The sequence below is a fragment of the Salvelinus sp. IW2-2015 genome, linkage group LG13 (assembly GCF_002910315.2).
Source record: "Salvelinus sp. IW2-2015 linkage group LG13, ASM291031v2, whole genome shotgun sequence".
Taxonomy (NCBI): Eukaryota; Metazoa; Chordata; class Actinopteri; order Salmoniformes; family Salmonidae; genus Salvelinus; species Salvelinus sp. IW2-2015.
Window position 1 is genome coordinate 16,108,498 of NC_036853.1, and position 25,048 is coordinate 16,133,545.

The window sequence follows — 25,048 nt, forward strand, 5'->3', positions numbered from 1 at the left end:
AGGCAGGTTTGTACAAAACCAGGTACAGTAGCTCTCGTTGAGCAAACTTATAAAATATTCATGCAGGATGCAGCCCACAAAGCACATTCTCCAGTGTTAAATAAACACAGAGTGTTACATTTAACACGGGTCCAGTGTCTACACAGGTCCACACTTTTCAGTGTTATATTAACACAATGATTAATGTAAAGCCAATTTGCATGTTTCCAGTGAATTATGGAGTTACAACCCATGATTGTATCTGTTAATGACAGAGACATGGTTCTGCATTCATCCATTTTCAGTTCTTAAGAAACAGAAATACCTTATTTACATAAGTATTCAGACCCTTTGCTATGAAACTCGAAATTGAGCTCAGGTGCATCCATCCTGATTCCATTGACCATCCTTGAGATGTTTCTACAATTTGATTGGCGTCCACCTGTGGTAAATTAAATTGATTGAACAKGATTTGGAAGTGCATGTCAGAGCAAAAACCAAGCCATGAGGTTGAAGGAATTGTCCATAGAGCTCCGAGACAGGATTGTTTTGAGACACAGAATTGGGGAAGGGTACCAAAACATTTCTGCAGCATTAAAGGTCCCTGTCAGAGTCTAGGTGATGTGGGTAAGGCGGAGTCATCTTTACTCAAAAATAATATTCCAACAAGGAGGACAACTGACAACAATAAACACGCACAAAACCATGATGGCTCCAGAGGGTTAAATAGGGAAATAATTCAAACGTAATGGGAACCAGGTGTGTACAATACAGACAAAACAAGTGGAGGCTAGAAAGCCGGTGACGTCGACCGCCGAATGCCGCTCGAACAAGGAGAGGCACCAACTTCGGCGGAAGTCGTGACAGTCCCCAAGAACACAGTGGCCTCCATCAATCTTAAATGGAATAAGTTTAGAACCACCAAGATGCTTCCTAGAGTTGGCCACCCGGCCAAACTGAGCAACTGGGAGACAAGGGCCTGGTTCAGGGAGGTGACCAAGAACCCGATGGTCACTCTGACAGAGCTCCAGAGTTCCTCTGTGGAGATGGAAGGACAAACATCTCTGCAGCACTCCACCAAGCAGGCCTTTATGGTAGAGTGGCCAGAAGGAAGCCACTCCTCAGTAAAAAGCACATGACAGCCCGCTTGGAATTTGCCAAAAGGCACCTAAAGGACACTCAGACCATAAGAAACCAGATTCTCTAGTCTGATGAAACCAAGATTGAACTCTTAGGCCTGAAAGCCAAGTGTCCCGTCTGGAGGAAACAAGGCACCACACATCACCTGGCCAAAACCATCCCTACGGTGAAGAATGGTGGTGGCAGCATCATGCTGTGAGGATGTTTTTCAGCGGCAGGGACTGGGAGACTAGTCAGGATCGAGGGAAAGATGAGCGAAGCAAAGTACAGAGAGATCCTTGATGAAAACCTGCTCCAGAGCACTCAGGACCTCAGACGTTCCAACAGGACAACGACCCTAAGCACACAGCCAAGACAACGCAGGCGTGGCTTCCAGACAAGTCTCTGAATGTCCTTGAGGGGCCCAGCCAGAGCCCGGACTTGAACCCGATCAAACATCTCTGAAGAAACCTGAAAATAGCTGTGCATCAACATTACAGAGCTTGGCTGGATCTGCAGAGAATAATGGGAGAAACTCCCCCAAATACAGGTGTGCCAAGCTTGTAGCATCATACCCAAGAAGACTTGAGGCTGTAATCGCTGCTAAAGGTGGTTCAACAAAGTACTAAGTAAAGGGTCTGAATACTTATGTTTTTTTATTTGCAAAAACTTTTAAAAACCTGTATTGCTTTGTATTATGGGGTATTGTGTGTAGATTGACGAGGGGGAAAAAACAAGTTAATCCAATTATAGAATAGGTCTGTAACGTAACCAAATGTAGAAAAAAATTAAGGGGTCTGAATACTTTCCGAATGCACTGTATGCCCATCTCTTACATCCAACAGTGTAAATCATGTTTTTCATCAAAATGGATGATATTTGGATGAAACCAGTTCAAAGTAGGGAGAAGTATGAAAAATGACTGTATCTGGTACATTGATCAAGTCAAACACTTGGATTCAGGAGGCAGGCATTATCAAGGATATACTTCCGGCTTCATGCAACATCACAAAGTCTTATTATTATTTCAGTTTCCATATCCTTTTGTCTTTCCACTATCCTCAAGCTTGGTTGAGAGAATGCCAAGAATGTGCAAAGCTGTCATCAAGGCAAAGGGTGGCTACTTTGAAGAATCTCAAATATAAAATATATTTTGATTTGTTTAACACTTTTTTGGTTACTACATGATTCTATATGTTATTTCATAGTTTTGATGTCTTCACTATTATTGTACAATATAGAAAAWAGTAAAAGAAAGAAAAAAATTAGTAGGTGTACAAACTTATGACTGTTAATGTACATACAAAAACATAGATATTGAAACAAACWATTCAAAAAATCTACCTGCAATAGAGCATGCTGAGAAATATGATAATGATGGGTGTGGTTTTGGTTTAACACTGGTTATTAACACCAACACTGGGGTTATTTTACACCTGAATCCACACTAGAAATGGTACACTGAAAAATCAACACTAGGTAACACTGGCCAATTTGGTGTGCAGGCATCATAGAGGAAGTGAAAAAAGGACAAATGAGAAATCCCCCAGGGCTCTGGTCTGCACTGAATCACCACAGTGTGAATAAGTGCTGCTTTGTTTCATTGACATCCTGCCTCTCTGGATCTAACTGCAGCCATGACAGGAAGAACACACAATGTCAAGGCCCCGGCTCTGATTTATGGAACTGCAGAGTTCAGGCGGCACCGACCCCAAGGTGCTGCTGGGAGATAAAATCCTGCATGGACCAATGGACATCACGGACGACCATCTCCATACTCCCCTCTGCTAGTCGCACCGCACGCTTCACCTCCAAGGCTAAAACATCATATAATGCCATAGCTAGCTGCGATACACCACCCTTTCATACCCCTAAACGGACCAACTAGCAACCACACACCTGATCTGTTAGGTTTAACAAAGCTGTAAATGTCATGAAACAATACTGATGAATTCACTTATTAAAACATTTCAAAATAGTTTTTTYCCCCCTGATTATATAAATTGGACAACATAGACTAATACTAGCTTATCCTTCTTTAGCAAGGTAAACAAAGAGCAGTTGAAATAATTAGTCCACTTTAATATAGATAAAATTACACATTACCAATATCCACAATGCCTCTACCTAAAATAATTAGCCTATCTCAAAGCATTTAGGCACCATTTGGGAATTTGTAGCAGGAGCACCTAAACTTGCCTCAGCATGGTTCAGTGTGAGAGCACAGTCAGAGCCCTATATTAAACTGCAGCCCATTGTGAGTGTGTATTATGCTGGGCCTCTAACCCACTGAGCCCCCTCTGCAGTGCAGTGGCTCTCAATGGCTCTCCCAGCATGGGCTCCTCTTTTCTCCTCTCGTCTCCTGCAGCAGGGGAGTCAGATGCCCACGCTCATCCATCATGTTACCAGGCATACAGCCTGCCCGCCCCACCTTTATGACAACACGCAGCGAAAACAACCATATTGGCTTTACTTAACAACATTAGCCATGAACACAGATTGACAGCAACTCCCCACAGCCTCCTACATCAAATAATACATAGCAAATAGCATTCAATACAGCCTGCCATCCAGGGAATTAGAGATTCAAAAACAATTTTAAAGTAATAAGTGAAAGCCACTGAATAGAATGAAAATGCAAATGTGGGCTGAGGACTCGCATGTTTCAAAACAACACAAACCTCCTGCCTGGCTTTTTTTAAACACACAGTACATTAGGGGCATCGCACTGTTGTGAAAAAATGTGTTTATCCTCTGTGGTCCCTCTAATATCTTACAAGAGGGTTGTTTTTTTCCTAGAAGCGCTAATTTAGTTTTACGGTTGATTTGGTTACATGAATGATAATTACACCAACAACACAGAGATTTAATCAGCTATTCCATATGAGGCCTAGTCAATGCTTCAGTCTGCACTCCTACAGAGTGATGGTTCTGAGTATTTAGTATTTTATTTGCATCCCCATTATCTGTTGACAAGGCAGCAGCTACACTTCCTGGGTGACAAAACGGGGTAAAAACATGACATCAAACAAAACATTGTGCATTATACAAATTTACACTGCTCCATTATTACATTACAATGCTAAGAATAATGTGTGGGTGTGTGTTTTAGAGAGTGTGTCTTAGAGAGAGAGTGTGAGAGTKTGTGTGTGTCTCTGAAAAGCCCTATATGGATTAGCCATGCAATCCATGCTTTCAGCAGGTTGCACAGCAAACTAGTTTGCATGCCTTGCCGAAGGGCCCTATCATGCGGAATAGGTGGTTGGAGTTCATTGGTCCCCAGTGGTGGTGAGTATACTTGTAGCTAGACCATAGACTGCTGGTTATGTATTTGGCTGTGTATATTTTGATCATCTTTATCACTATGATCGCTAGCATAGCTGAAGACACGTTAACTAGCTTGCTAGCTAACCTAACCTCCAGCCTCACCTCTTGCCTGCTCACCAACAGTCGGGGAGAACAGAATTAGGTGGGTTTAGTCTGACCTGTTCAATATAGTATGTTTGTGTGTCAGATATCACCTATCCCTAACTGCCATTGGTAATAGACCAGTGACTGAATGTGTTCACAGATGCATGAGATGCAAGAGAGACATGGCACTCAATACATCTACTCAACACATCTACAATGAGGTGAATACTAATAATACAGTACAGCACACATGTCCAGTAATAGCAACACCCTTTTAAATGCCATGTGTCACTGATGAACTCTGCTTCAACTCTGCCTATTTCTACAGATGGACTGGAGATGCTTTTGCCAGACGGTAGACTCAGTCATTTGATGGGGAGACCATAATTGGGTAGATTTTATCTGACCTGTTCAAACTTCCACATAGTACCTGTTTGTGTGTCAGATATTACCTATCCTAACTGCCATTGGTAATAGAACAGTGACTACATGTGTACACTACCGTTCAAAAGTTTGGGGTCACTTAGAAATGTCCTTGTTTTTGAAAGAAACTGACGATCTCGTACAACGCTATGTACTACTTCACAGAACAGCGCAAACTGGCTCGAGCCAGAATAGAAAGAGTGGGAGGCCCCGGTGCACATCTGAGCAAGAGGACAAGTACATTAGAGTGTCTAGTTTGAGAAACAGACGCCTCTCAAGTCCTCAACTGGCAGCTTCATTAAATAGTACCCGCAAAACACCAGTCTCAACGTCAACAGTGAAGAGGCGACTCCGGGATGCTGGCCTTCTAGGCAGAGTTGCAAGGAAAAAGCCATGTCTCAGACTGGCCAATAAAAAGAAAAGATGAAGATGGGCAAAATAACACAGACACTGGACAGAGGAACTCTGCCTAGAAGGCCAGCATTCCGGAGTACCAGATCTTCAGTTTCTTGGCAATTTCTCGCATGGAATAGCTTTCATTTCTCAGAACAGACTGACGAGTTTCAGAAGAAAGATCTTTGTTTCTGTCCATTTTGAGCCTGTAATCGAACCCACAAATGCTGATGCTCCAGATACTCAACTTGTCTAAAGAAGGCCAGTTTTATTGCTTCTTTAATCAGAACAACAGTTTTCAGCTGTGCTAACATAATTGCAAAAGGGTTTTCTAATTATCAATTAGCCTTTTAAAATGATAAACTTGGATTAGCTAACACAACGTTCCATTGGAACACTGTACGCCTATATTGATATTGTAGCCATTTCCAGCTACAATAGTCATTTACAACATTAACAATGTCTACACTGTATTTCTGATCAATTTGATGTTATTTTAAATGGACAAAAAATTTGCTTTTCTTTCAAAAACAAGAACATTTCTAAGTGACCCCAAACCTTTGAACGGTAGTGTATGTGTTCACAGAAACATGTATGGAGACTTGCAAGATGATGTGATGAAGTCCAGACTGACAGACGGGCTTGATATTGATGTCCTATGGGGGAGCGGCTTCTATGGAATAACTTTGAATGTCTTTGAACCTCCGAGTTGGTTTAACATTGAGCCAGAGTAAACGTTGGCTAGCTAACAAGCAGAGTAGCACTAGAATAAATAAAAATGTYTTACCTTTTTGTAGTTAAATAAATCCAACATGAAACGWGATAACTATAGTATCCTTAACTAGCACTGAAAAAGTAAATCCATTCTTCTCTAATTAAACAACTGTCCCTAATTTCTGAATTACGCATGTAACGTCGTCAGTAGGCTACAGTAACCTATGCTTCAGAGGGGAGGGACAGTTAGCCTACACGCACACCCATTGGCAAAGATTTYCAGCTGGCAGGCAGACGCTAGAATAAGTTGCTTAGTGACAGTGAGGGCTTTGTATAGGCGCTTTKTTGTAATTTTTGATCATTTCAAGTCATCAGTTTCAAGTCAAAGTTGGGTACCGAATCTTGAGGCTCTAAGTCCAAGTCAAGTCTCCAAGTCGAGTCACAAGTCATCAAATGTGTCTCGAGTCCACACCTCTGCTAATCTTGCCAATGAAAAGTMATTAAAGTAGTTGAGTTTAGCACTTAATAGCCAGCTATGATGAATCTGTGTTTAGATGATAATGCACTGAAGGCCTAGATACCAACTTCAAAGTGAAGGGCAAGCATATGAACAACTGAAACACTTTACCTAAGCATCTCTAGCTCATTAACAGAATCTCCAGACAGTGAACAACAATAGTGTAGCCTAACTCAACACTCTAAATGATAACTATCAGCATGCCCCCCATTGGATATAAGTTTACAGATATAACATCATGAGAACAATTTACCAAGTAATTAGCCACAATGAACAAACAGTGCAGCAAGAAGGAGGTCGTTTACTGATTGAATTAACCACATACTGTAAATAGAAAGAAAAGCAGCATCAAAGCGGCACCACGATGCTGCTTAGTAGCTCCTTGATGTTTAATAAACAGGGAAAAATGTGTGCTCCCAGGCCGCTAGTTGGCATAATGAATGATTCTACGTCTAAACGCTGGCGTTAAACCCATTGGTGCTGTGATTGCACTCAGTCCTTCTACTATCTGGACACCAACGGGTTACAACAACAGACCGGGGACTGCGAGGGAGCCAACACCAGGCCCCCTTTTTAAACAATAACCTAATTGCAACATTTATAACCCCAAATCTGGAATTTAATTTAGTCCAACTTAAGGCTGCGCTGGCATGAAAATACTATTTGATTAGAACAGCAGTTGTTTCATTTGTGGCGCAGCAGATTGCAGAGCATCTCTATCCGGTGCGCAATCTGTATTCATTACGCTGTGTAAAGGATGATCCATGTCCTGACTCTGCACTGATAATTTCATGCAGATGCACAGGGCTCCAAATGGCCCCAGTGCTTCCTTTACATCGGCTATGCTAAGCTCCTCTCTGCCGCCTCACATGCTGGGCTCAGCAGTGCTGCTCAGACAATTTCAGCCTTTTAGGAACTCAAAAGGCCTCATAGGCACATCCTCACCACCCATGGCAGGGAGTATCAAAAAGGTGCAGACATTAAAAGTTAAACCRTGAGATATTTTGCTATTTTAATGTAAATTGGCCTCTTGTGTCTGCCTGATATTTGAAGTAGCAGTGCCATACAGATATAATCTTCCTCTTTCATGATTTCGGACGAGGACCAGTCTGTGACTGGATTTGGCAGTGATTCACAGCGTCACTCTGTTGATATCCATACAGTGCACAGATGCATACATTCCTGATGAACACAGGACACAGAGATGGGGTTCTATACTGTCAAATCCAAACTAAGATTGTTTAACTGTTAATTAACAATCCATAGTAACACTGTAAATACTGAGATCAATTATGTTATAGTGATCTGATTTCAAACACTGTATAGAAACAGAAGCATGCCTATTGCTAAATTGGCTTTATTCTACATGGTGTCTGTCTGTTCTGTTGAAAAACATAACTCATATCAGAATGGATTTTACTAGGAGGCTTTGACTGAATAAAGCTAAAAGCTACACATTCTGATGAGTCTGCATCAGAAGATAACACATGGAAACATATTTTGYTATAATTAGAAAATCCAGTGTGTGCCCTCATATCCTTTTGTCTATGTCATTATCAGTCTTGACAAAGAATAAGATCCAWTAGTTCCCCTTGGAGAGGAAGGTTACTTGATATCATGATAACTCTCTGAGTGCACTGTTTAATAACTTGTAGGCCTAGCTATGTCTTTCAAAATCACAATTTTCTCTTACTATGTCTCTACTAAGGTTTAAACCTACAATCCAACATGTTATCAGGTGTAGGCCTATTTGTTCCCAAATCCCACTTTGCTGAATAATCCCTTTGGTAGACCACAAAAGCCCACTCCTCTTCTATAGTGACTGGGAGAAAAACCTTGAAAGCATTCCCCACAGCAGAGCAGAGGCATAGGAAATATAAATGGCTATGCTGTTCCCAAAGCAAAGGAAGAAGGGAAAAGCCAAAGAATAAAAAACAGGGACTCTGCCTTTGCAGTCTTTTTAGCGTTGCAGAGTAAACAGAGGATGAGACCTGTTGCAGAGTGGGGGTGCCAGTGTGGGGAGACCTGATAAACTGCTTGTGCAGTCTCTAATCCAGGAGCACAACGCCGTAAACCCTCCCGCAGGCGGGCCCCACATCGAGCTGCCTCCGGCCATGATTACACTCATCTGCCAGTATTCACGGGGGACCCAGCCATCCCCATCAGCAGTGAAGGACATCAGGCAACAGAGGATAGAAGGGGTTAAACAGCCACATCCAGACATGGACCAAGGTTCCTTTCACAGGGTGTCAGGTCAAACCCGTCATCACAGATTAAAAAAAAAAAAACTATATGCAGCATTCAAGTGGTCCAGGAGCCCGGCTCTGGCAAGCACTGATATTACACAGCACGATTTAAAAAAAACTATATGCAGCATTCAAGTGGTCCAGGAGCCCGGCTCTGGCAAGCACTGATATTACACAGCACAACAACCACAAGGCTTCCCAGAAAAGCCTCTGTTTCAAGTTTCAAGTTTTAATATCACATGCACAAGTACTGTCAAATCAAATGTTATTTGTCACATGCGCCGAATATAACAGATGTAGGTAGACCTTAACGTGAAATGCTTACTTACAAGCCCTTAACCAACAATGCAGAATTTTTGAAAGAGTAAGTAAAAAAATATTTGCACTTTTTTTATTTTTTATAATAAACTAAAGTAAGAAAAAAAGTAACACAATAAAATAACAATAACGAAGCTATATACATAGTCAGTGTGTGGGGGTACACGTTTGCCGAGATAATTGAGGTAATATGTACATGATTTGATTTGACATGTAGGTAGGGGTAAAGTGAATATGCATAGATAATAAACAGTGAGTAGCAGCAGCGTAAAAAAGGTGTTCAATGCAAATAGCCTGGGTAGCCATTTGATTAATCATTTAGCAGTCTAATGGCTTGGGGGTAGAAGCTGTTAAGGAGCTTTTTGGACCTAGACTTGGCGCTCCAGTACCGCTTGCCCTGCGGTAGCAGAAAGAACATTCTATGGCTAGGTTGGCTGGAATATTTGTCAATTTTTAGGGCCTTCCTCTGACACCGCCTGGGATAGAGGTCCTAGATGGCAGGAAGCTTGGGCCGTATACTGGGCCGTACGCACTACCCTCAATGAAATGCCTTCCTTGCAAGCTGTTCTATTTGTGGGGGAGGGAAATACACTGAGTATACCAAATGTTAGGAACACCTTACTAATATTATTTGTAGTATTGCCCTCAGAACAGCCTCAATTCGTTGGGGCATGGACTCTACAAGGTGTCGAAAGTGTTCTACATGGATGCTGGCCCATGTTGACTCCAATGCTTCCCACAGTTGTGTCAAGGTGGCTGGATGTCCTTTGGGTGGTGGACCATTCTTGATACACACGGGAAACTGTTGAACGTGAAAAACCCAGCAGCGTTGCAGTTCATGGCACCAACTACCATACCCCGATCAAAGGCACTTCAACATAATAATAATAATCCATGTCTCAGTTGTCTCAAGGCTTAAAAATYCTTCTTTAACCGGTCTCCTCCCCTTTATCTACACTGATTGAAGTGCATTTAACAACTGACATCAATAAGGGACCATAGCTTTCACCTGGATTCATCTGGTCGGTCTATGACATGGAAAGAGCAAGTGTTCTTAATGTTTTGTATACTCAGTGTGTATGTATGTATTATACAATGCTCAAAAAAATAAAGGGAACACTAAAATAACACATCCTAGATCTGAATGAATGAAATATTCTTATTAAATACTTTTTTCTTTCACATAGTTGAATGTGCTGACAACAAAATCACACAAAAATTATAATGGAAATCAAATTTATCAACCCATGGAGGTCTGGATTTGGAGTCACATTCAAAATTAAAGAGTGGAAAACCAACTACAGGCTGATGTAATGTCCTTAAAACAAGTCAAAATGAGGCTCAGTAGTGTCTGTGGCCTCCACGTGCCTGTATGACCTCCCTACAACGTCTGGGCATGCTCCTGATGAGGTGGCGGATGGTCTCCTGAGGGATCTCCTCAGACCTGGACTAAAGCATCGCCAACTCCTGGACAGTCTGTGGGTGCAATGTGGCGTTGGTGGATAGAGCGAGACATGATGTCCCAGATGTGCTCTGGGGAAGGGGCGGGCCAGTCCATAGCATCAATGCCTTCCTCTTGCAGGAACTGCTGACACACTCCAGCCACATGAGGTCTAGCATTGTCTTGCATTAGGAGGAACCCAGGGCCAACAGCACCAGCATATTGTCTCACAAAGGGGTCTGAGGATCTCATCTCGGTACCTATGGCAGTCAGGCTACCTCTGGCGAGCACATGGAGGGCTGTGCGGCCCCCAAAGAAATGCCACCCCACACCATGACTGACCCACCGCCAAACCGGTCATGCTGGAGGATGTTGCAGGCAGCAGAACGTTCTCCATGGCGTCTCCAGACTCTGTCACGTCTGTCACATGTGCTCATGTGCTCAGTGTGAACCTGCTTTCATCTGTGAAGAGCACAGGGCCAGTGGTGAATTTGTTAATCTTGGTGTTCTCTGGCAAATGCCAAACGTCCTGCACGGTGTTGGGTTATAAGCACAACCCACACCTGTGGACGTCAGGCCCTCATACCACCCTCATGGAGTCTGTTTCTGACCGTTTGAGCAGACACATGCACATTTGTGGCCTGCTGGAGGTCATTTTGCAGGGCTCTGGCAGTGCTCCTCCTTGCCAAAAGGCGGAAAGGCGGAGATAGCGGTCCTGCTGCTGGGTTGTTGCCCTCTACGGCCTCCTCCACGTCTCCTGATGTACTGGCCTGTCTCCTGGTAGCGCTCCCATGCTCTGGACACTACGCTGACAGACACAGCAAACCTTCTTGCCACAGCTGCATTGATATGCCATCCTGGATGAGCTGCACTACCTGAGCCACTTGTGTGGGTTGTAGACTCCGTCTCATGCTACCACTAGAGTGAAAGCACCGCCAGCATTCAAAAGTGACCAAAACATCAGCCAGGAAAGCATAGGAACTGAGAAGTGGTCTGTGGTCACCACCTGCAGAACCACTCCTTTATTGGGGGTGTCTTGCTAATTGCCTCTAATTTCCACCTGTTGTCTATTCCATTTGCACAAACAGATGTTGAAATTTATTGTCAATCAGTGTTGCTTCCTAAGTGGACAGTTTGATTTCACAGAAGTGTGATTGACTTGGAGTTACATTGTGTTGTTTAAGTGTTCCCTTTATTTTTTTGAGCAGTGTATATAAACAGGCAAATTCTCATAACTAGATTTCCCTCCCTCCCTCCCACTCTAAACTACTGAACCTTTCTGTCGTCTCCACAACACACTGCAGAAAGATGTCCAAACATTCACATCTCTTAAACTAATGTGCAAATGTACATTTCACATTCTATTCAGAATATAGCAAAGTGCAGAGGAAATATGATAACCTTTTAAGCCATAAAAAAAAAAATCATCAATCTGAGAAAGCTATGGCTTAAGTTGTTATACTCGGTCACGACCGAGTGATCTAATAGCTCCTATTAGCATGACACTGCACAAAATAAGTCAGTCACCTGAGATTAAATGTCCTTTAATCTTGCACTGTATGTGCCATATATATCATGTTAGATTACATAACATCATCAATAAATGTCAATATAAAAAGTCTGTTCTGGAGTAAAAGAGGAKAAATTTTTGTCCTTCAGGAATTCAAGATACCTCACATTCTAACTAAATTATCTTTTTCACAGTGGCGTGTATTCATGGATGCCAAGGGAACCCAGGCTTCCCMAAAAAATGATCTCTTTTTAATAATTTTCCTTAAATTTGCAAGAGGCTGAATGTATTGTATCTTACCGGCACCCCTCTGTCTCAGTATGTGTAGGCCTATCTGATACTGTCTGGTCAAAAACAGTATGACACTGTTGCCGCCCAWTGAATATGGCCTGTGTCAGTAAACATGAGCAAAAAAGCATAATGAAATTGTTGCCAGCAGCACAGTTACAGTCGCTAAYGCTCTGGATAACATGAAAACAGGCTAACCAGCTCTGCTAGGGCGAGTAAAATGGTCAGAGTGAGGKGTTCTCTCATTTGTGTCTGGAAGTAGCTAGCAAGCTAGCCAACGTTACAAACGGACAATCTGACCATGCTCTGAATTTACAAACGCCCAGAGCGGACTCTGAGCACACTCTGGCACTCCAGATGGAATTTACAAATACACCCTAAATGTAGTTAGTTAGCATATCATTAATATACTGGAAAGTTYGATGTATTAGTAGCCAACTAACATTAGGTAGCTAGCTAACGTACCGGTAGATACTGCCGTAATGTTATGCTATGCGGTTCATAAGGATAGCATTGCTCACAAATTGTTAGCTAACATAACGTGAAACGTTACTTTTTTGAAAAGTCCTTACTTTATTACACTGCTCAATATTTTCTTAACATTTCTCGCAATGAATTTGTATCCGCTCTAGTCGGACTTCAGCTGCATATTTTCCGCCATTATCTTCAAATCTGAAAACATTGTTATTATTTTGACGTATGTAGTACGACATCCAGKTACTTTTGGCATACTAACTATATCCAAACTATGACCAGTAAGCATACTACATACTCAATTTACATCACAAATAGTACGATTAGTGCGGTTAGTATGAGTATTCGAACATAGCTTATGACTTGGGTGGCTRGAGTCTTTGACAATTTTTAGGACCTTCCTCTGACACCGCCTGRTATAGAGGTCCTGGATGGCAGGGAGTTTGGCTCCCTGTACTGGGCCGGACCCACTACCCTCTGTAGCGCCTTGCGGTCGGATGCTGAGCAGTTGCCATACCAAGCATTTATGCAGCCAGTCAAGATGCTCTCAAAGGTGCAGCTGTAKAACTTTTTGAGGATCTGAGGGCCCATGTGAAATCTGTTCAGCCTCCTTAGGGGAAGAGGCATAGCCATGCTCTCTTCATGACTGTGTTGGTGTGTTTGGACCATGATAGGTCCTTAGTGATGTGGACACCGAGGAACTTGAAGTTCTCGACCCGCTCTACCACAGCTCCGTCAAAGTGAATGGGTGGGTGTTCAGATCTCCATTTCCTGTAGTCCACTATAAGTTCCTTTGTCTTGCTCACATTCAGGGAGAGGTTGTTGTCCTGGCACCACACTGACAGGTCTCTGACCTCCTCCCTACAGGATGTCTCATCGTCGTGTCCTCTGCAAACTTAATGATGGTGTTGGAGACGTGCGCAGCCATGCAGTCGTAGGTGAACAGGGAGTACAGGAGGGGAATGGGCACACACCACTGAGGGGTCCCCGTGTTGATGGTCAACGTGGCGGATGTGTTGTCTACCCTCACCACCTGGGGGAGGTCCGTAAGGAAGTTCGGGATCCAGTTGCAGAGGGAGGTTTTCAGTCCAAGTCCTTAGCWTAGTGATGAGCTTGGAGGGGCACTATGGTTTGAACGCTGAGCTGTAGTCAATGAACATCATTCTCAAGTAGGTGTTCCTTTTGTCCAGGTGGGAAAGGGTAGTGTGGTATGCAAATTGGAGTGGGTCTAGGGTTTCTGGGATAATGGTGTTGATGTGAGCCATGACCAGCCTTTCAAAGCATTTCATGGCTACAGATGTGAGTGCTACGGGGCGGTATTCATTTAGACAAGTTACCTTGGCATTCATAGGCACAGGGCCTATGGTGGTTTGCTTGAAACATGTAGGTATTACAGACTGGGTCAGAGAGAGGTTGAAAATGTCAGTGAAGACACATGCCAGCTTAGTCCTTTGTCTGTTTGATGGTTCGTTGGGAGGGCAAAGCAGGATTTCTTATAAGCGTCCAGATTAGTGTCCTGCTCCGTGAAAGTGGCAGCTTTAGCCTTTAGCTCAGTGCGTATGTTGCCTGTAATCCATGGCTTTGGGTTGGGATATGTATTTATGGTCACTGTGGGGGCAAAATTGTCGATRCACTTATTAATGAAGCCAATGACATACAGTATGTGGTAAATTCCTCAATGCCATCGGATAAATCCTGGAACATATTCCAGTCTGTCTTAGCAAAAACAGTCCTGTAGCTTAGCATCCGCTTCATCGGACCACTTCCATATTGAACGCGTCACTGGTACTTCCGGTTTCAGTTTTTGCTTGTAAGCAGGAATCAGGAGGATAGAGATATGGTCCGATTTGACAATTGGAGGGCGGGGGAGAGCTTTGTATTTGTCTTTGTGTGTGGAGTAAAGGTGATCTAGAGTGGATGAGCTTTTTTCTTGTTTGCTTATGGCCCTATAAAGCTCGTAGAGTGCTGTCTTTGTGCCAGCATCGGTTTTTGGTGGCAAATAGACAGCTACGAAAAATACAGATGAAAACTCTCTTGTTAAATAGTGTGGTCTTCAGCTTATCATGAGGTACTCCAATTCAAGCGAGCATAACCTCGAGATTTCCTTAATATTAGAGATCGCACACCAGCTGTTGTTAAAGAGACACACACCGCCACCCCTGACCTTACCAGACTCTACCGTCCTGCCGATACATAGAAAAAACAGCTAGATTTATATTATCCATGTCCTTGTTCAGCCATGACTCCGAGAAGAATAGTATATTTCAGTTCTTAATGTACCTGTTGATAGTATAGTCTCGAACAGAGCTAGTCCAGTTTATTTTCCAGTGATTGCACATTCGCCAATAGAACAGAGGGTAGAGGCGATTTATTTATTCTAAGGCTATCCCTGCCCAAAAAAATATTGGGCGACAGAAAGTCGTCTGATCTTTAGACCAATCAACACGATATAAACWAAAGTATGTGGACACCCCTTCAAATTAGTATTTTCGGCTATTCTATCCAGCAACCTTTCAGCAACTGGCCCAACGCTCTAACCACTAGGCTACCTGCCTCCCCTAAGAACTTAACTGGCCTGCACAGAGCCCTGACCTCACCACATCGAACACCTTTTGGATGAATTGGAATGCCGACTGCGAGCCAGGCCTAATCGCCCAACATCAGTGCCCGACCACACTAATGCTCATATGGCTGAATGGAAGCAAGTCCCCGGAGCAATGTTCCAAAATCGAATGGAAAGCCTTCACAGAAGATTGGAGGCTGTTATAGCAGCAAAAGGAGGGACCCCCTCCATTTTAATGCCCATGATTTTGGAATGAGATGTTCGACGAGCAGGTGTCACATACTTTTGGTCATGTAGTGTATGCATTGAGATGTCTGATGYTTTAAGCGCACTGTTTGATGAAATAAGACACAAATGACTCATGAGGGAGCCAGAGATCAAGATAACCAGAAGAAAAACAAAACTTAACCTGACCCGACCATCCTCCTCCCGCTCCTGCTGGCTTTCGCAGATTCGGCCATTACTCTCCTGAATTTGCCGGTAATAGATTACACGAGKAGTCGGCAACCTTTCTCATGTGGAATGCCAATTTATCTTACCAGTTCTACCAATCTGCGTGCCAGTTATGGTTGTCATGTGCACATTTTTGTGGAACAGTTTCAATGAATTTATAATAACGTCTTCGTATCTAACAATCATTTTCATGTGGTTGATCAAAATTCTATCCAAATCTAAATGAAAATGATGCAAACCTAAAAAKAATCTTCTATTGCCATTGCCAACTATGTAAAATAGCTTACAAAGCCAACAAACCAAAACATTGCAGTCTGCAGGTAGAAAATATCCTGATAAAAATAAATACCCTATAAATCACATTGGTTACGCATGGCCTGTCTGCAACGAACTTGAAACATTGTATCAACTATTAACTTGGGTCCAGGGCGAAKCTCGTGCTAGCAAACTTGCAAGATGGTATAAAATATTCTGGGCCCTCAGAGTTTCCAGCGCCAGTGAGCTCAGGACAGACACAGCTGTAGGCTATTTGTGCAAGGGATAAGAAGTAATCAAATAGGCCTATTTTATGAAGTTTCCACATGATCAGAGCATAAGATTCATCCCCTTCACGCAGAGGGTAATCGAAAGGAAGAAAGCTGGAAAGATATTTCAAATACATTGAGGAACTATTGTCATTCTCAATGGATGTAAAAACAGACTTTGTTTGCTTGCTGTTTGACGWGAAGAAAACATTACTTTGAGAATCGCCACAGCTCATTAGTGGTGGTACGTTAAGCCAATCAGAAATACTATCAGATCCCTAAATGTGAACATTTATACAGTATGCCTACATTTGCATGCAGGCCAGGTAGCCTATAGGCCTACTTCTATGCGTACTCAGGTGCACGTTCTTACTTAACATTGACAGGAGTGCTCCAAACAAAAGACAATGACTAAACTCGTAAATGGAATGAAATAAACCAAAGCCTGTTTCTCAAAAGCAAACAATTCACACAATGAAGTTATGAAACAATGAATGTGCACAATTTGGCGGGAGAGAGGTCATTTTGGAGAGAGAGGTACATTGTGCATTTTAGCCTCCGCAATAGATTCATTCACTGAGATGGGGAAGATAGACAGGTGTCTCGTGTGCCATAAAATATATGTATATATGGAATCATGTAGTACCCAAAAAAGTGTAAAACAAATCAAAATATATTTTATATTTGAGATTCGTCAAAGTAGCCACCCTTTGCCTTGATGACAACTTTGCACACTTTTGGCATTCTCTCAACTTGCTTCAGATGTTGAGAGAATGGAATGCATTTCAATTAACAGGTGTTGCTTGTTAAAAGTTCATTTGTGGAATTTCTTTCTTTCATAACGTGTTTGAGCCAATCAGTTGTATACAGAAGATTGCCCTATTTGGTAAAAGACCAAGTCCATATTATGGCAAGAACAGCTAAAATAAACAAAGAGAAATGAAAGTCCATCATTACTTTAAGACATGAAGGTCAGTCAATACGGAACATTTCAAGAACTTTAAAAGTTTCTTCAAGTGCAGTCGCAAAAACCATCAAGCGCAATGATGAAACTGGCTTTCATGAGGACCGTCACAGGAAAGGAAGACCCAGAGTTACCTCTRCTGCAGAGGATAAGTTCATTATAGTTAACTGCACCTCCGATTGCAGCACAAATAAATGCTTCACAGAGTTCAAGTAACAGACACATCTCAACATCAACTGTTCAGAGGAGACGACGTGAATCAGGCCTTCATGGTTKAATTGCTGCAAAGTAACCACTACTAAAGGACACCAATAATAAGAAGAGACTTTCTTGGGCCAAGAAACACGAGCAATGGACAGTAGACCAGTGGAAATCTGTCCTTTGGACTGATTAGTGCAAATTTGAGATTTTTGGTTCCAACCGCCATGTCTTTGTGAGACGCAGAGTAGGTGAACGGATGATCTCCGCATGTGTGGTTCCCACCGTGAAGCATGGAGGAGATGGTGTGGGGGTGCTTTGCTGGTGACGCTGTCTGTGATTTATTTAGAATCAAGGCACACTTAACCAGCATGGTTACCACAGCATTCTGCAGCGACATGCCAAACTCTCTGGTTTGCGCWTAGTTGGACTATCATTTGTTTTTCAACAAGACAATGACCCAACACACCTCCAGGATGTGTAAGGGCTATTTGACCAAGAAGGAGAGTGATGGAGTGCTGCATCAGATGACCTGATCTCCACAATCACCCGATCTCAACCCAATTGAGATGGTTTGGGATGAGTTGGACCGCAGAGTGAAGGAAAAGCAGCCAACAAATGCTCAGCATATGTGGGAACTCCTTCAAGACCGATGGAAAAGCATTCCAGGTGAAGCTGGTTGAGAAAATGTGTGCAAAGCTGTCATCAAGGTAAAGGGTGGCTACTTTGAAGAATATAAAATATATTTTGATTTGTTTAACACTTTTTTGGTTACTACATGATTCCATGTGTATTATTTCATAGTTTATGTTTTTACTATTATTCTACAATGTAGAAAATAGTAAAAATAAAGAAAACCCTTGAATGAGTAGGTGTGTCCAAACTTTTGAGTGGTACTGTATATATATTTGCTACTGCTCGACTAAAAATAATCTTGGTCGACCAACAGCCTATCGACCAAACAATTGACCAGTCGACTAATTGGGGTCAGCCCTAATTAATTTGCTGCCATAGTCTCACAAGGGTACCCGTGCGCCGGCCTCCATAGCGCAGTCTTCGCTTGCTACAAGTGTCAGGGATTAGAGCCGGGATAATCAATATGTCTTTCGCCTCCGACTTAGTGAAGTAGAAGTCCAAATTAAAGTGAGTGACAACTGTTCTGATGTCCAGAAGCTCTTTTTGGTCATAGGAAACGATGGTGGAAACATTATACAAAAAATGGCAAATTAAGATCAGCGCAAAAAATTACACAAAATAGCACAATTGGCCAGGAGCCTATAAAACGGCCGCCATTCCCTCCGGCGCCATTCTATCTTCTGCCGTTCACGCAGCTTGACGTCAAACAGCCGCCGTCCACAGCATGGATTAAATATTTTAACCTATAAGAGTCTAACCCTTTAGATGGCTAAAATATGGATTTTTTTATATGGTCATAAGATGGACCATTTAGCTATTTGATTTTAAGTTTTAGGACACCTGTAGGTATCCCCCMAAAAWATATTAATAAGTGATCTTATAAAAACATAAGGTAGCAAGTCTTCAAGATATACAACTTTCAAAATACAGAAATACAGCCGGTATGAAGAATTTTGCAAAATGCATCATACTAGCTGTATTTCTTTATTTTGAAAGTTATATATCTTGAAAACTTGATTGCTGACATGCAAAACATTTTGGAACTATATCAACAATGGACTAATGAAACAAATACCAAAAGATAGTTTTTGRGTGGTATTTTCCTTTAAGAGCGTTGGGCCAGTAACCGAAAGGTCGCTAGGTTCGAATCCCAGACTAGGTGAAAAATCTGTCAATGTGCCCTTGAACAAGGCACTTAACCCTAATTGCTCTTGTAAGTTTCTCTGAATAAGAGTCTACTAAATGACTAAAATGTAAAAATGTAAACATTGAATTTGTCCTTACTGCTATTAGCCCATGGAAACACAATTAATAATATATATTCATGATAGGTCAAAAAAATAATACGGTTTGATGTGTCTGAAATGCATCAGAGAAATATAGGAAAGCATCAGGAACAATAAACAAAACAAAAAGGTTAACAATGGTTCCTAAAAAGCCTATTCCAAGTCTATTCATGTTCATTCATTTTTCATTGCACAATCACAGGTGACATTCTCACAACTCCTGTGAAGCTTGTGAGTGTCATCAAACATGATTCTTCTGCCCCCTGGCTGAGTATCCTATTGCCCTGGAAGAGGTGGTCTTCACTGATATATCTCTTAAACAATGTAAAATACGCTTTGGTCCTATTATTGCTCACACAACTTCTATTTGGCACAAAATTGAAAAACAAAGTAACTGGGAATCAAAATGGCATGCCCATAATCCAATATTTCACAATAATGCCTTGCGATCTAGAGTGGCATTTTGCATCCCCGCAATGGTCCAAATGTAGAATCCGTAACCTTACCGATATCATGGACAGTAATGGTTTGAGAACATTCCAAGATTTGAAAGATACATACAGATTACAAGGCAACTCCTTTTTTCTATATTTACAATTTAGGTCAGCTATGCTGGCCTATGAAGTCCCTTGGGAATCTCACTACTGAACCATCCAATGATAGGATTTATTAATAAATTATCTGGGCTCCCGAAAGGACTGATCTTTCTAATACATAAAAAAAAAAATTGGGGAAAGCTCATATTCTGAGCTAAACATTAAAAAAGTATGGTCCACAGATCTAATTGAATCTGAACCCTTTAAATCCCTGTAGGTCTAAGCCTTTAGATCAGAATATCTACTAAGCTAACATATGGAATTGTTTTAAGATGGTCATAAAATGTATCATTTAGCCATTTGATTTATCATTTTAAGACCCCTGTAGGTATAAAAAAAATATATTTAAAAATGTATTTGATGAAACATTGAATTTGGCCTTTACTACTATAGCCCATAGAAATGCACTGAATAACACATTCATAAATGGCWAAATAGAAAGTAAAAAAATGAATCATAAGGAACAAGGTTTTGAAGTGTCTGTCCTATACCTGAGAGATGAGAAAACTTAGGGGAATTTTTTTTATCCATGTTTGGTCACATTGTTTTTGCAATTCTTTCAGCCCGGTACTGGGTCACTTTCAGACGTCTCCCCTGAAGACTTGTGTGCGTCCTAGACCTGAACACCTCAGTGTATGTGAGAGTCTCCCCTTTCGATATTGGTGACATATTTGTTTGTAGTTCACACGGTTTGGGTTTTACAGATCATTTTGTCACAATTTTCTTGTCTGGATCAAGTCTGCTTTCACAAGCCCCATGTTGTGGAATAGGCTCAAACTTTATATCGGCGGAAGAGGGTATTAAGCTGCAGCCACTACAAGAAACGGTACGTCTCTAGCATAAATGCATAGGGAGCTATTCAATATTCATAATGACATCATCGTGTGACACACCGGTGCGTCAATCGATTCTAGGGGGTCTTTAACTGGAACAGACTRGAACAATATGACCTTGGCATCCCGTAATTGCCCCCAACTCCCAACTGTTCACTGTGTCCCCTAAATCAGGTAGGCACATTCCTTCATATGATATGGGAGTGCCCTGCCGTAAAATGCTTCTGGGGCAAAGTTCCCAATTATTTTTGAAGTGCAAGAATTAAAATATTCAACGCTTTGCATACATTATGTTACTTAACGATGAAAGCCTCTTGAACCTCTCAATCAATCAGAGAAGATTACTGATGGTAGGCATCACTGCTGCAAAAAAAATGCCATCTAAGATGGCAACCACCTCAACCACCTCACTCGCTCCCATTTAACCAGTGGATACAGTTACTACTCTATTAGAAGTTATAACATTAGAATTATTGACAGCGAGAATGAATGGTGCTAGTCAAAGAACAATTGAGGCCTGAGCAAAAATACTTCACTCTGTAAAGAACAATCTCAGCTAAAGCCCCACACATACAAACCAATTACATCTAGAAACATCTTTTTTTGAACCTTGTTTTCTTTCAGGCCCACGGGAAGGGGTGGTATGGGGGGGTAGGGGAGGGGTGATCTCTGGTCATTGCGGGGGAGGGTGGGTGTGGGGTGTGGGATGGGAACTAATGGCCAACCTCGATTGCTGGGTGGAATGGAAAGTGGTGGCAGGCATGGTTTCCGGGTGGGTGGATGGGGAGGATGCGGGCGGGTGGATGGGGACTGAGGGAGGGAATGGGTTGGGGTTATCTWTGTATGCATTTCTTTGATAGTTTTTTTGTACCTGTAAAAACTAAATAAAAGGTTGGTCACAAAAAAAAGGAGTACTCCTGGTCTGACAAACAGCGTTGTACCACAGCCGCCATACACTATGGAAGGCCRACATCGGCGGATGCGGTAGATTGAGACGCAGCCCAGGCAAAAACACGCAAGTCTCTAGCTTAATTAGACAGATTTTTATGAATAAAATGGCGATTCCGCACAGACATCAACTCTAGGGCACAGCACATCACTGTTTCCACTGGTTAAAAACCAGATAGAGGTGAGAAAATTATGGCCAAGAATATTGAATAGTTTCCATGCTCTCTCAATTTGAAATATGAAAGAGCTGTAACTTGGCTGGCTTATTTACACAAATTGCTAAAGTGGTATATAAAAAATGTGTATATCACAACCAATTCATCACTGACACACTATAAGTGTTCATCAATATGTAGACTATCGTCTTTGGTTAGGTGAAATTAGACTAACATGAAGTGCTAGGATTTAATAACTGGTTCAACAGAGTCAAAATGACTTGAATGATAACTCCAGTTCAGAGTGCTGCTATGCTTTGTCCAGCCRTTGCAACATAATTAACCAGCATCAGTCTCACCATACCAGAAGTAAGATAGGGTTTGAGGTGAAGGTTTTAGGGTGAAGAAAAGAAAAGAAAAACTGGTGCAGCCAATTTCCACAAAGCTGCTAAACTGATTGAGGACGACCAAATCTGTTTCACCAGCTTACATTCTTTCAAAATGGTCATCTCGGTTCCAATATCACGGGTTTTTAACTGTTTCCAATTTCCCTATTCTCAACTGAGAGTTGGCAGGCTTAGCTGGATAAAACACTCCAGCCCAGTTCCCTGTGAATGTACCGATATCTCTATGGCACAGCTTCCAGATAGCTCCATTTATTTACTCATTATTTTTATTTATATTTATATTTTTTACGTAAACAGCCGATTCACAATTACATCTCTCACACACACACGCACACACAAACACACATAGTGTTACAGTACACATAGGTATAACACACACCGTACTAAAGGACAAGCAMCAGCTCCCCTAACAACCTCCTACTGAAGTAGATTAAATTCACACAGGTCCTCATTCTAAACGAAAATTGTAAAGATAGAAAAATATATTTCCAAGAGAAAGGACTGTGTGGMATCAACTGCTTTTTGTCACCTGTAGTTGTCTGTGTATGCAAGAGTGAGTGTAGGGTTTGTGTGGGTTTCTCACTATCCTTTCTTTCTCCCAAAACAGCAAATATCCTGATGGCGCAGGATGCCGGGCGGTATCTGGCCCTAGAATCGATCAGGCTCCTGGCAAAGGGCTCCCATTCATCCCTTGGCCATAAAATTTGATTAGCGCTGACCACAGCACTGCAGGGAGATGGGGCCGATAGGGCCGGGCTGCAGGAAACAGCTGCAGCATCCCACATTTTCATGCACGCTTGCTCTCTCTCTCTTAGAATTGTTTTGTTTTCCCTATCCCTCTTTTCAGCATAGAACTACCCAGGCCTGTATACCTACATTAGATAGCAGGAATAGAATTCAGCTGCCGATTGTCTCCTTTTAAGTATCTTGTTTTCTCTCTCTTGAAATGTTAGAATTCATGAAGCTCCAATCAGGGTTGATAAAACTAAGCAAATGCCCTTGGCATGTGACCACTGCTCTCAGCCAATCCTAGAGCTCAACGCATGCAAGTGGCTAGTGCTTCTCAGTACTTTAAAAAGGAATCAGGTACAAACAAACAACTCTTCTGTTCAGAAAGGCTGTGAAACAACAAAACTTCCAATCATTTTGAATCGTGGGCTACGTATTTTTTTTACTCAGTGTGCATAGACATTTGAATGAATACACACATGTTGATAGCTCTACCAGTTATAGAATATAAATATAATAAATATAATATAATTTAGTGTATACTGCAGTATTCATACAATCACCKACCTGTGTTTCCTGCACATTCTCCACTGTGAAGTTGAACCATACTCTGAAGCGAGGGTTACAGGTGTCCGGTCTGATGAAAAGGTCAAACTCAAATTCACAGATGCAGTCAACACGTCCAAGGTTACCTGGGAAAATAAAGATCACATTCAGACTATCAGGAATCATGTTGGGCTACCAACAGTTAGGCCTAACCAACACGTTAAAAAAAAGTATAGCCACCGTCCCAAGAATATTTCCTTTCACATACTACATAGGCTTYCTGACATAAATTTGCATTCTTTTTATTTAGAAAGGTTTTCACCAATTCACCTCCTAGCCAGCTCAGGTGGCTAGAAACTTGGGAGATATTTCCAAATGGAATAATAAAAATGCATGTGATCAACTGATATCTGTTGTAAACTGTGTAGATTTAATGTGTATATAATGTAGGTAGCCTAGCGGTTAAGAGTGTTGGGCCAGTAACCGAATGGTCACGAGTTCGAATCCCAGAGCTGACTAGGTGAAAAATCTGCCGATGTACCCTTGAACAAGGTACTTAAAACGAATTGCTTTCGCTCTGGATAAGAGTGTCTGCTAAATGACTAAAACGTAAAACATAATCCTCACTCTAGTGACAGTGACAATGGGTGGGATGAAGAGAATGGAACTTAGCTACTGTGTTCAGGTGACAACTGGGACAGCTTTGGATGGTGGTTACTTCAAAATAACATATAGATTAACAGCAAAGTTGCATCATCCACCGCTGTGTGATTCATATATTGCCATATAAACTTAGTCCATAGGCCCAGCTTGCTCGCAGAGTAAACTCCCTAGGCAAGAGGACAACCTGCTCTACTCTGCGTCCCTCAGCCGGTCCATGTGGTGTGGAAACGAACGACCACCTGGTGCCAGGTAGCACTGAGCTAATTATTGACAGATGGGGTAACCACCACACCGTCAGAGCAGATCGCTCTCCTTCTGCCATCTGAGAGGGCTAATCCACCCGCTTCCTGAAAATCCCTTCACTCGTCTCACTGTCCACAGAAACAGCATCATCTGCCAAACCTCATAGGACACTTGATGATGCTCCTTCATGAGCTTTAAAATATATGCATTATTATTTTTGTGCAAATACATCAAAGACCCCACTGGGRAAATGGATAACAGAACCCCATATAATCTGGAAATCATTTTGGACGTGTGTTACAAATTGTATGTTTATTTTGTAACACATGATGCTGTATTTAAACTGTGAACAAAACATTAGGAACACCCACTCTTTCCATGACATAGACTGACCAGGTGAATCAAGGTGAAAGCTATGATCCCTTATTGGTGTCACTTGTTAAATCCACTTCAATCAGTGTAGATGAAGGG

The 25,048-nt window shown here is 42.0% G+C and overlaps 1 protein-coding gene across 1 annotated transcript in view; it reads right to left on the reverse strand.

The window, feature by feature from the left end:
* LOC111972197 (cytosolic carboxypeptidase 6-like) overlaps positions 1–25,048 on the reverse strand; it is a 464,364-nt gene that overhangs the window by 408,556 nt on the left and 30,760 nt on the right. Inside the window, exon 3 of the mRNA XM_023999099.1 lies at positions 23,693–23,817. Coding sequence (XP_023854867.1) covers positions 23,693–23,817 — 125 coding nt within the window. The remainder of the gene's footprint in view (positions 1–23,692; positions 23,818–25,048) is intronic.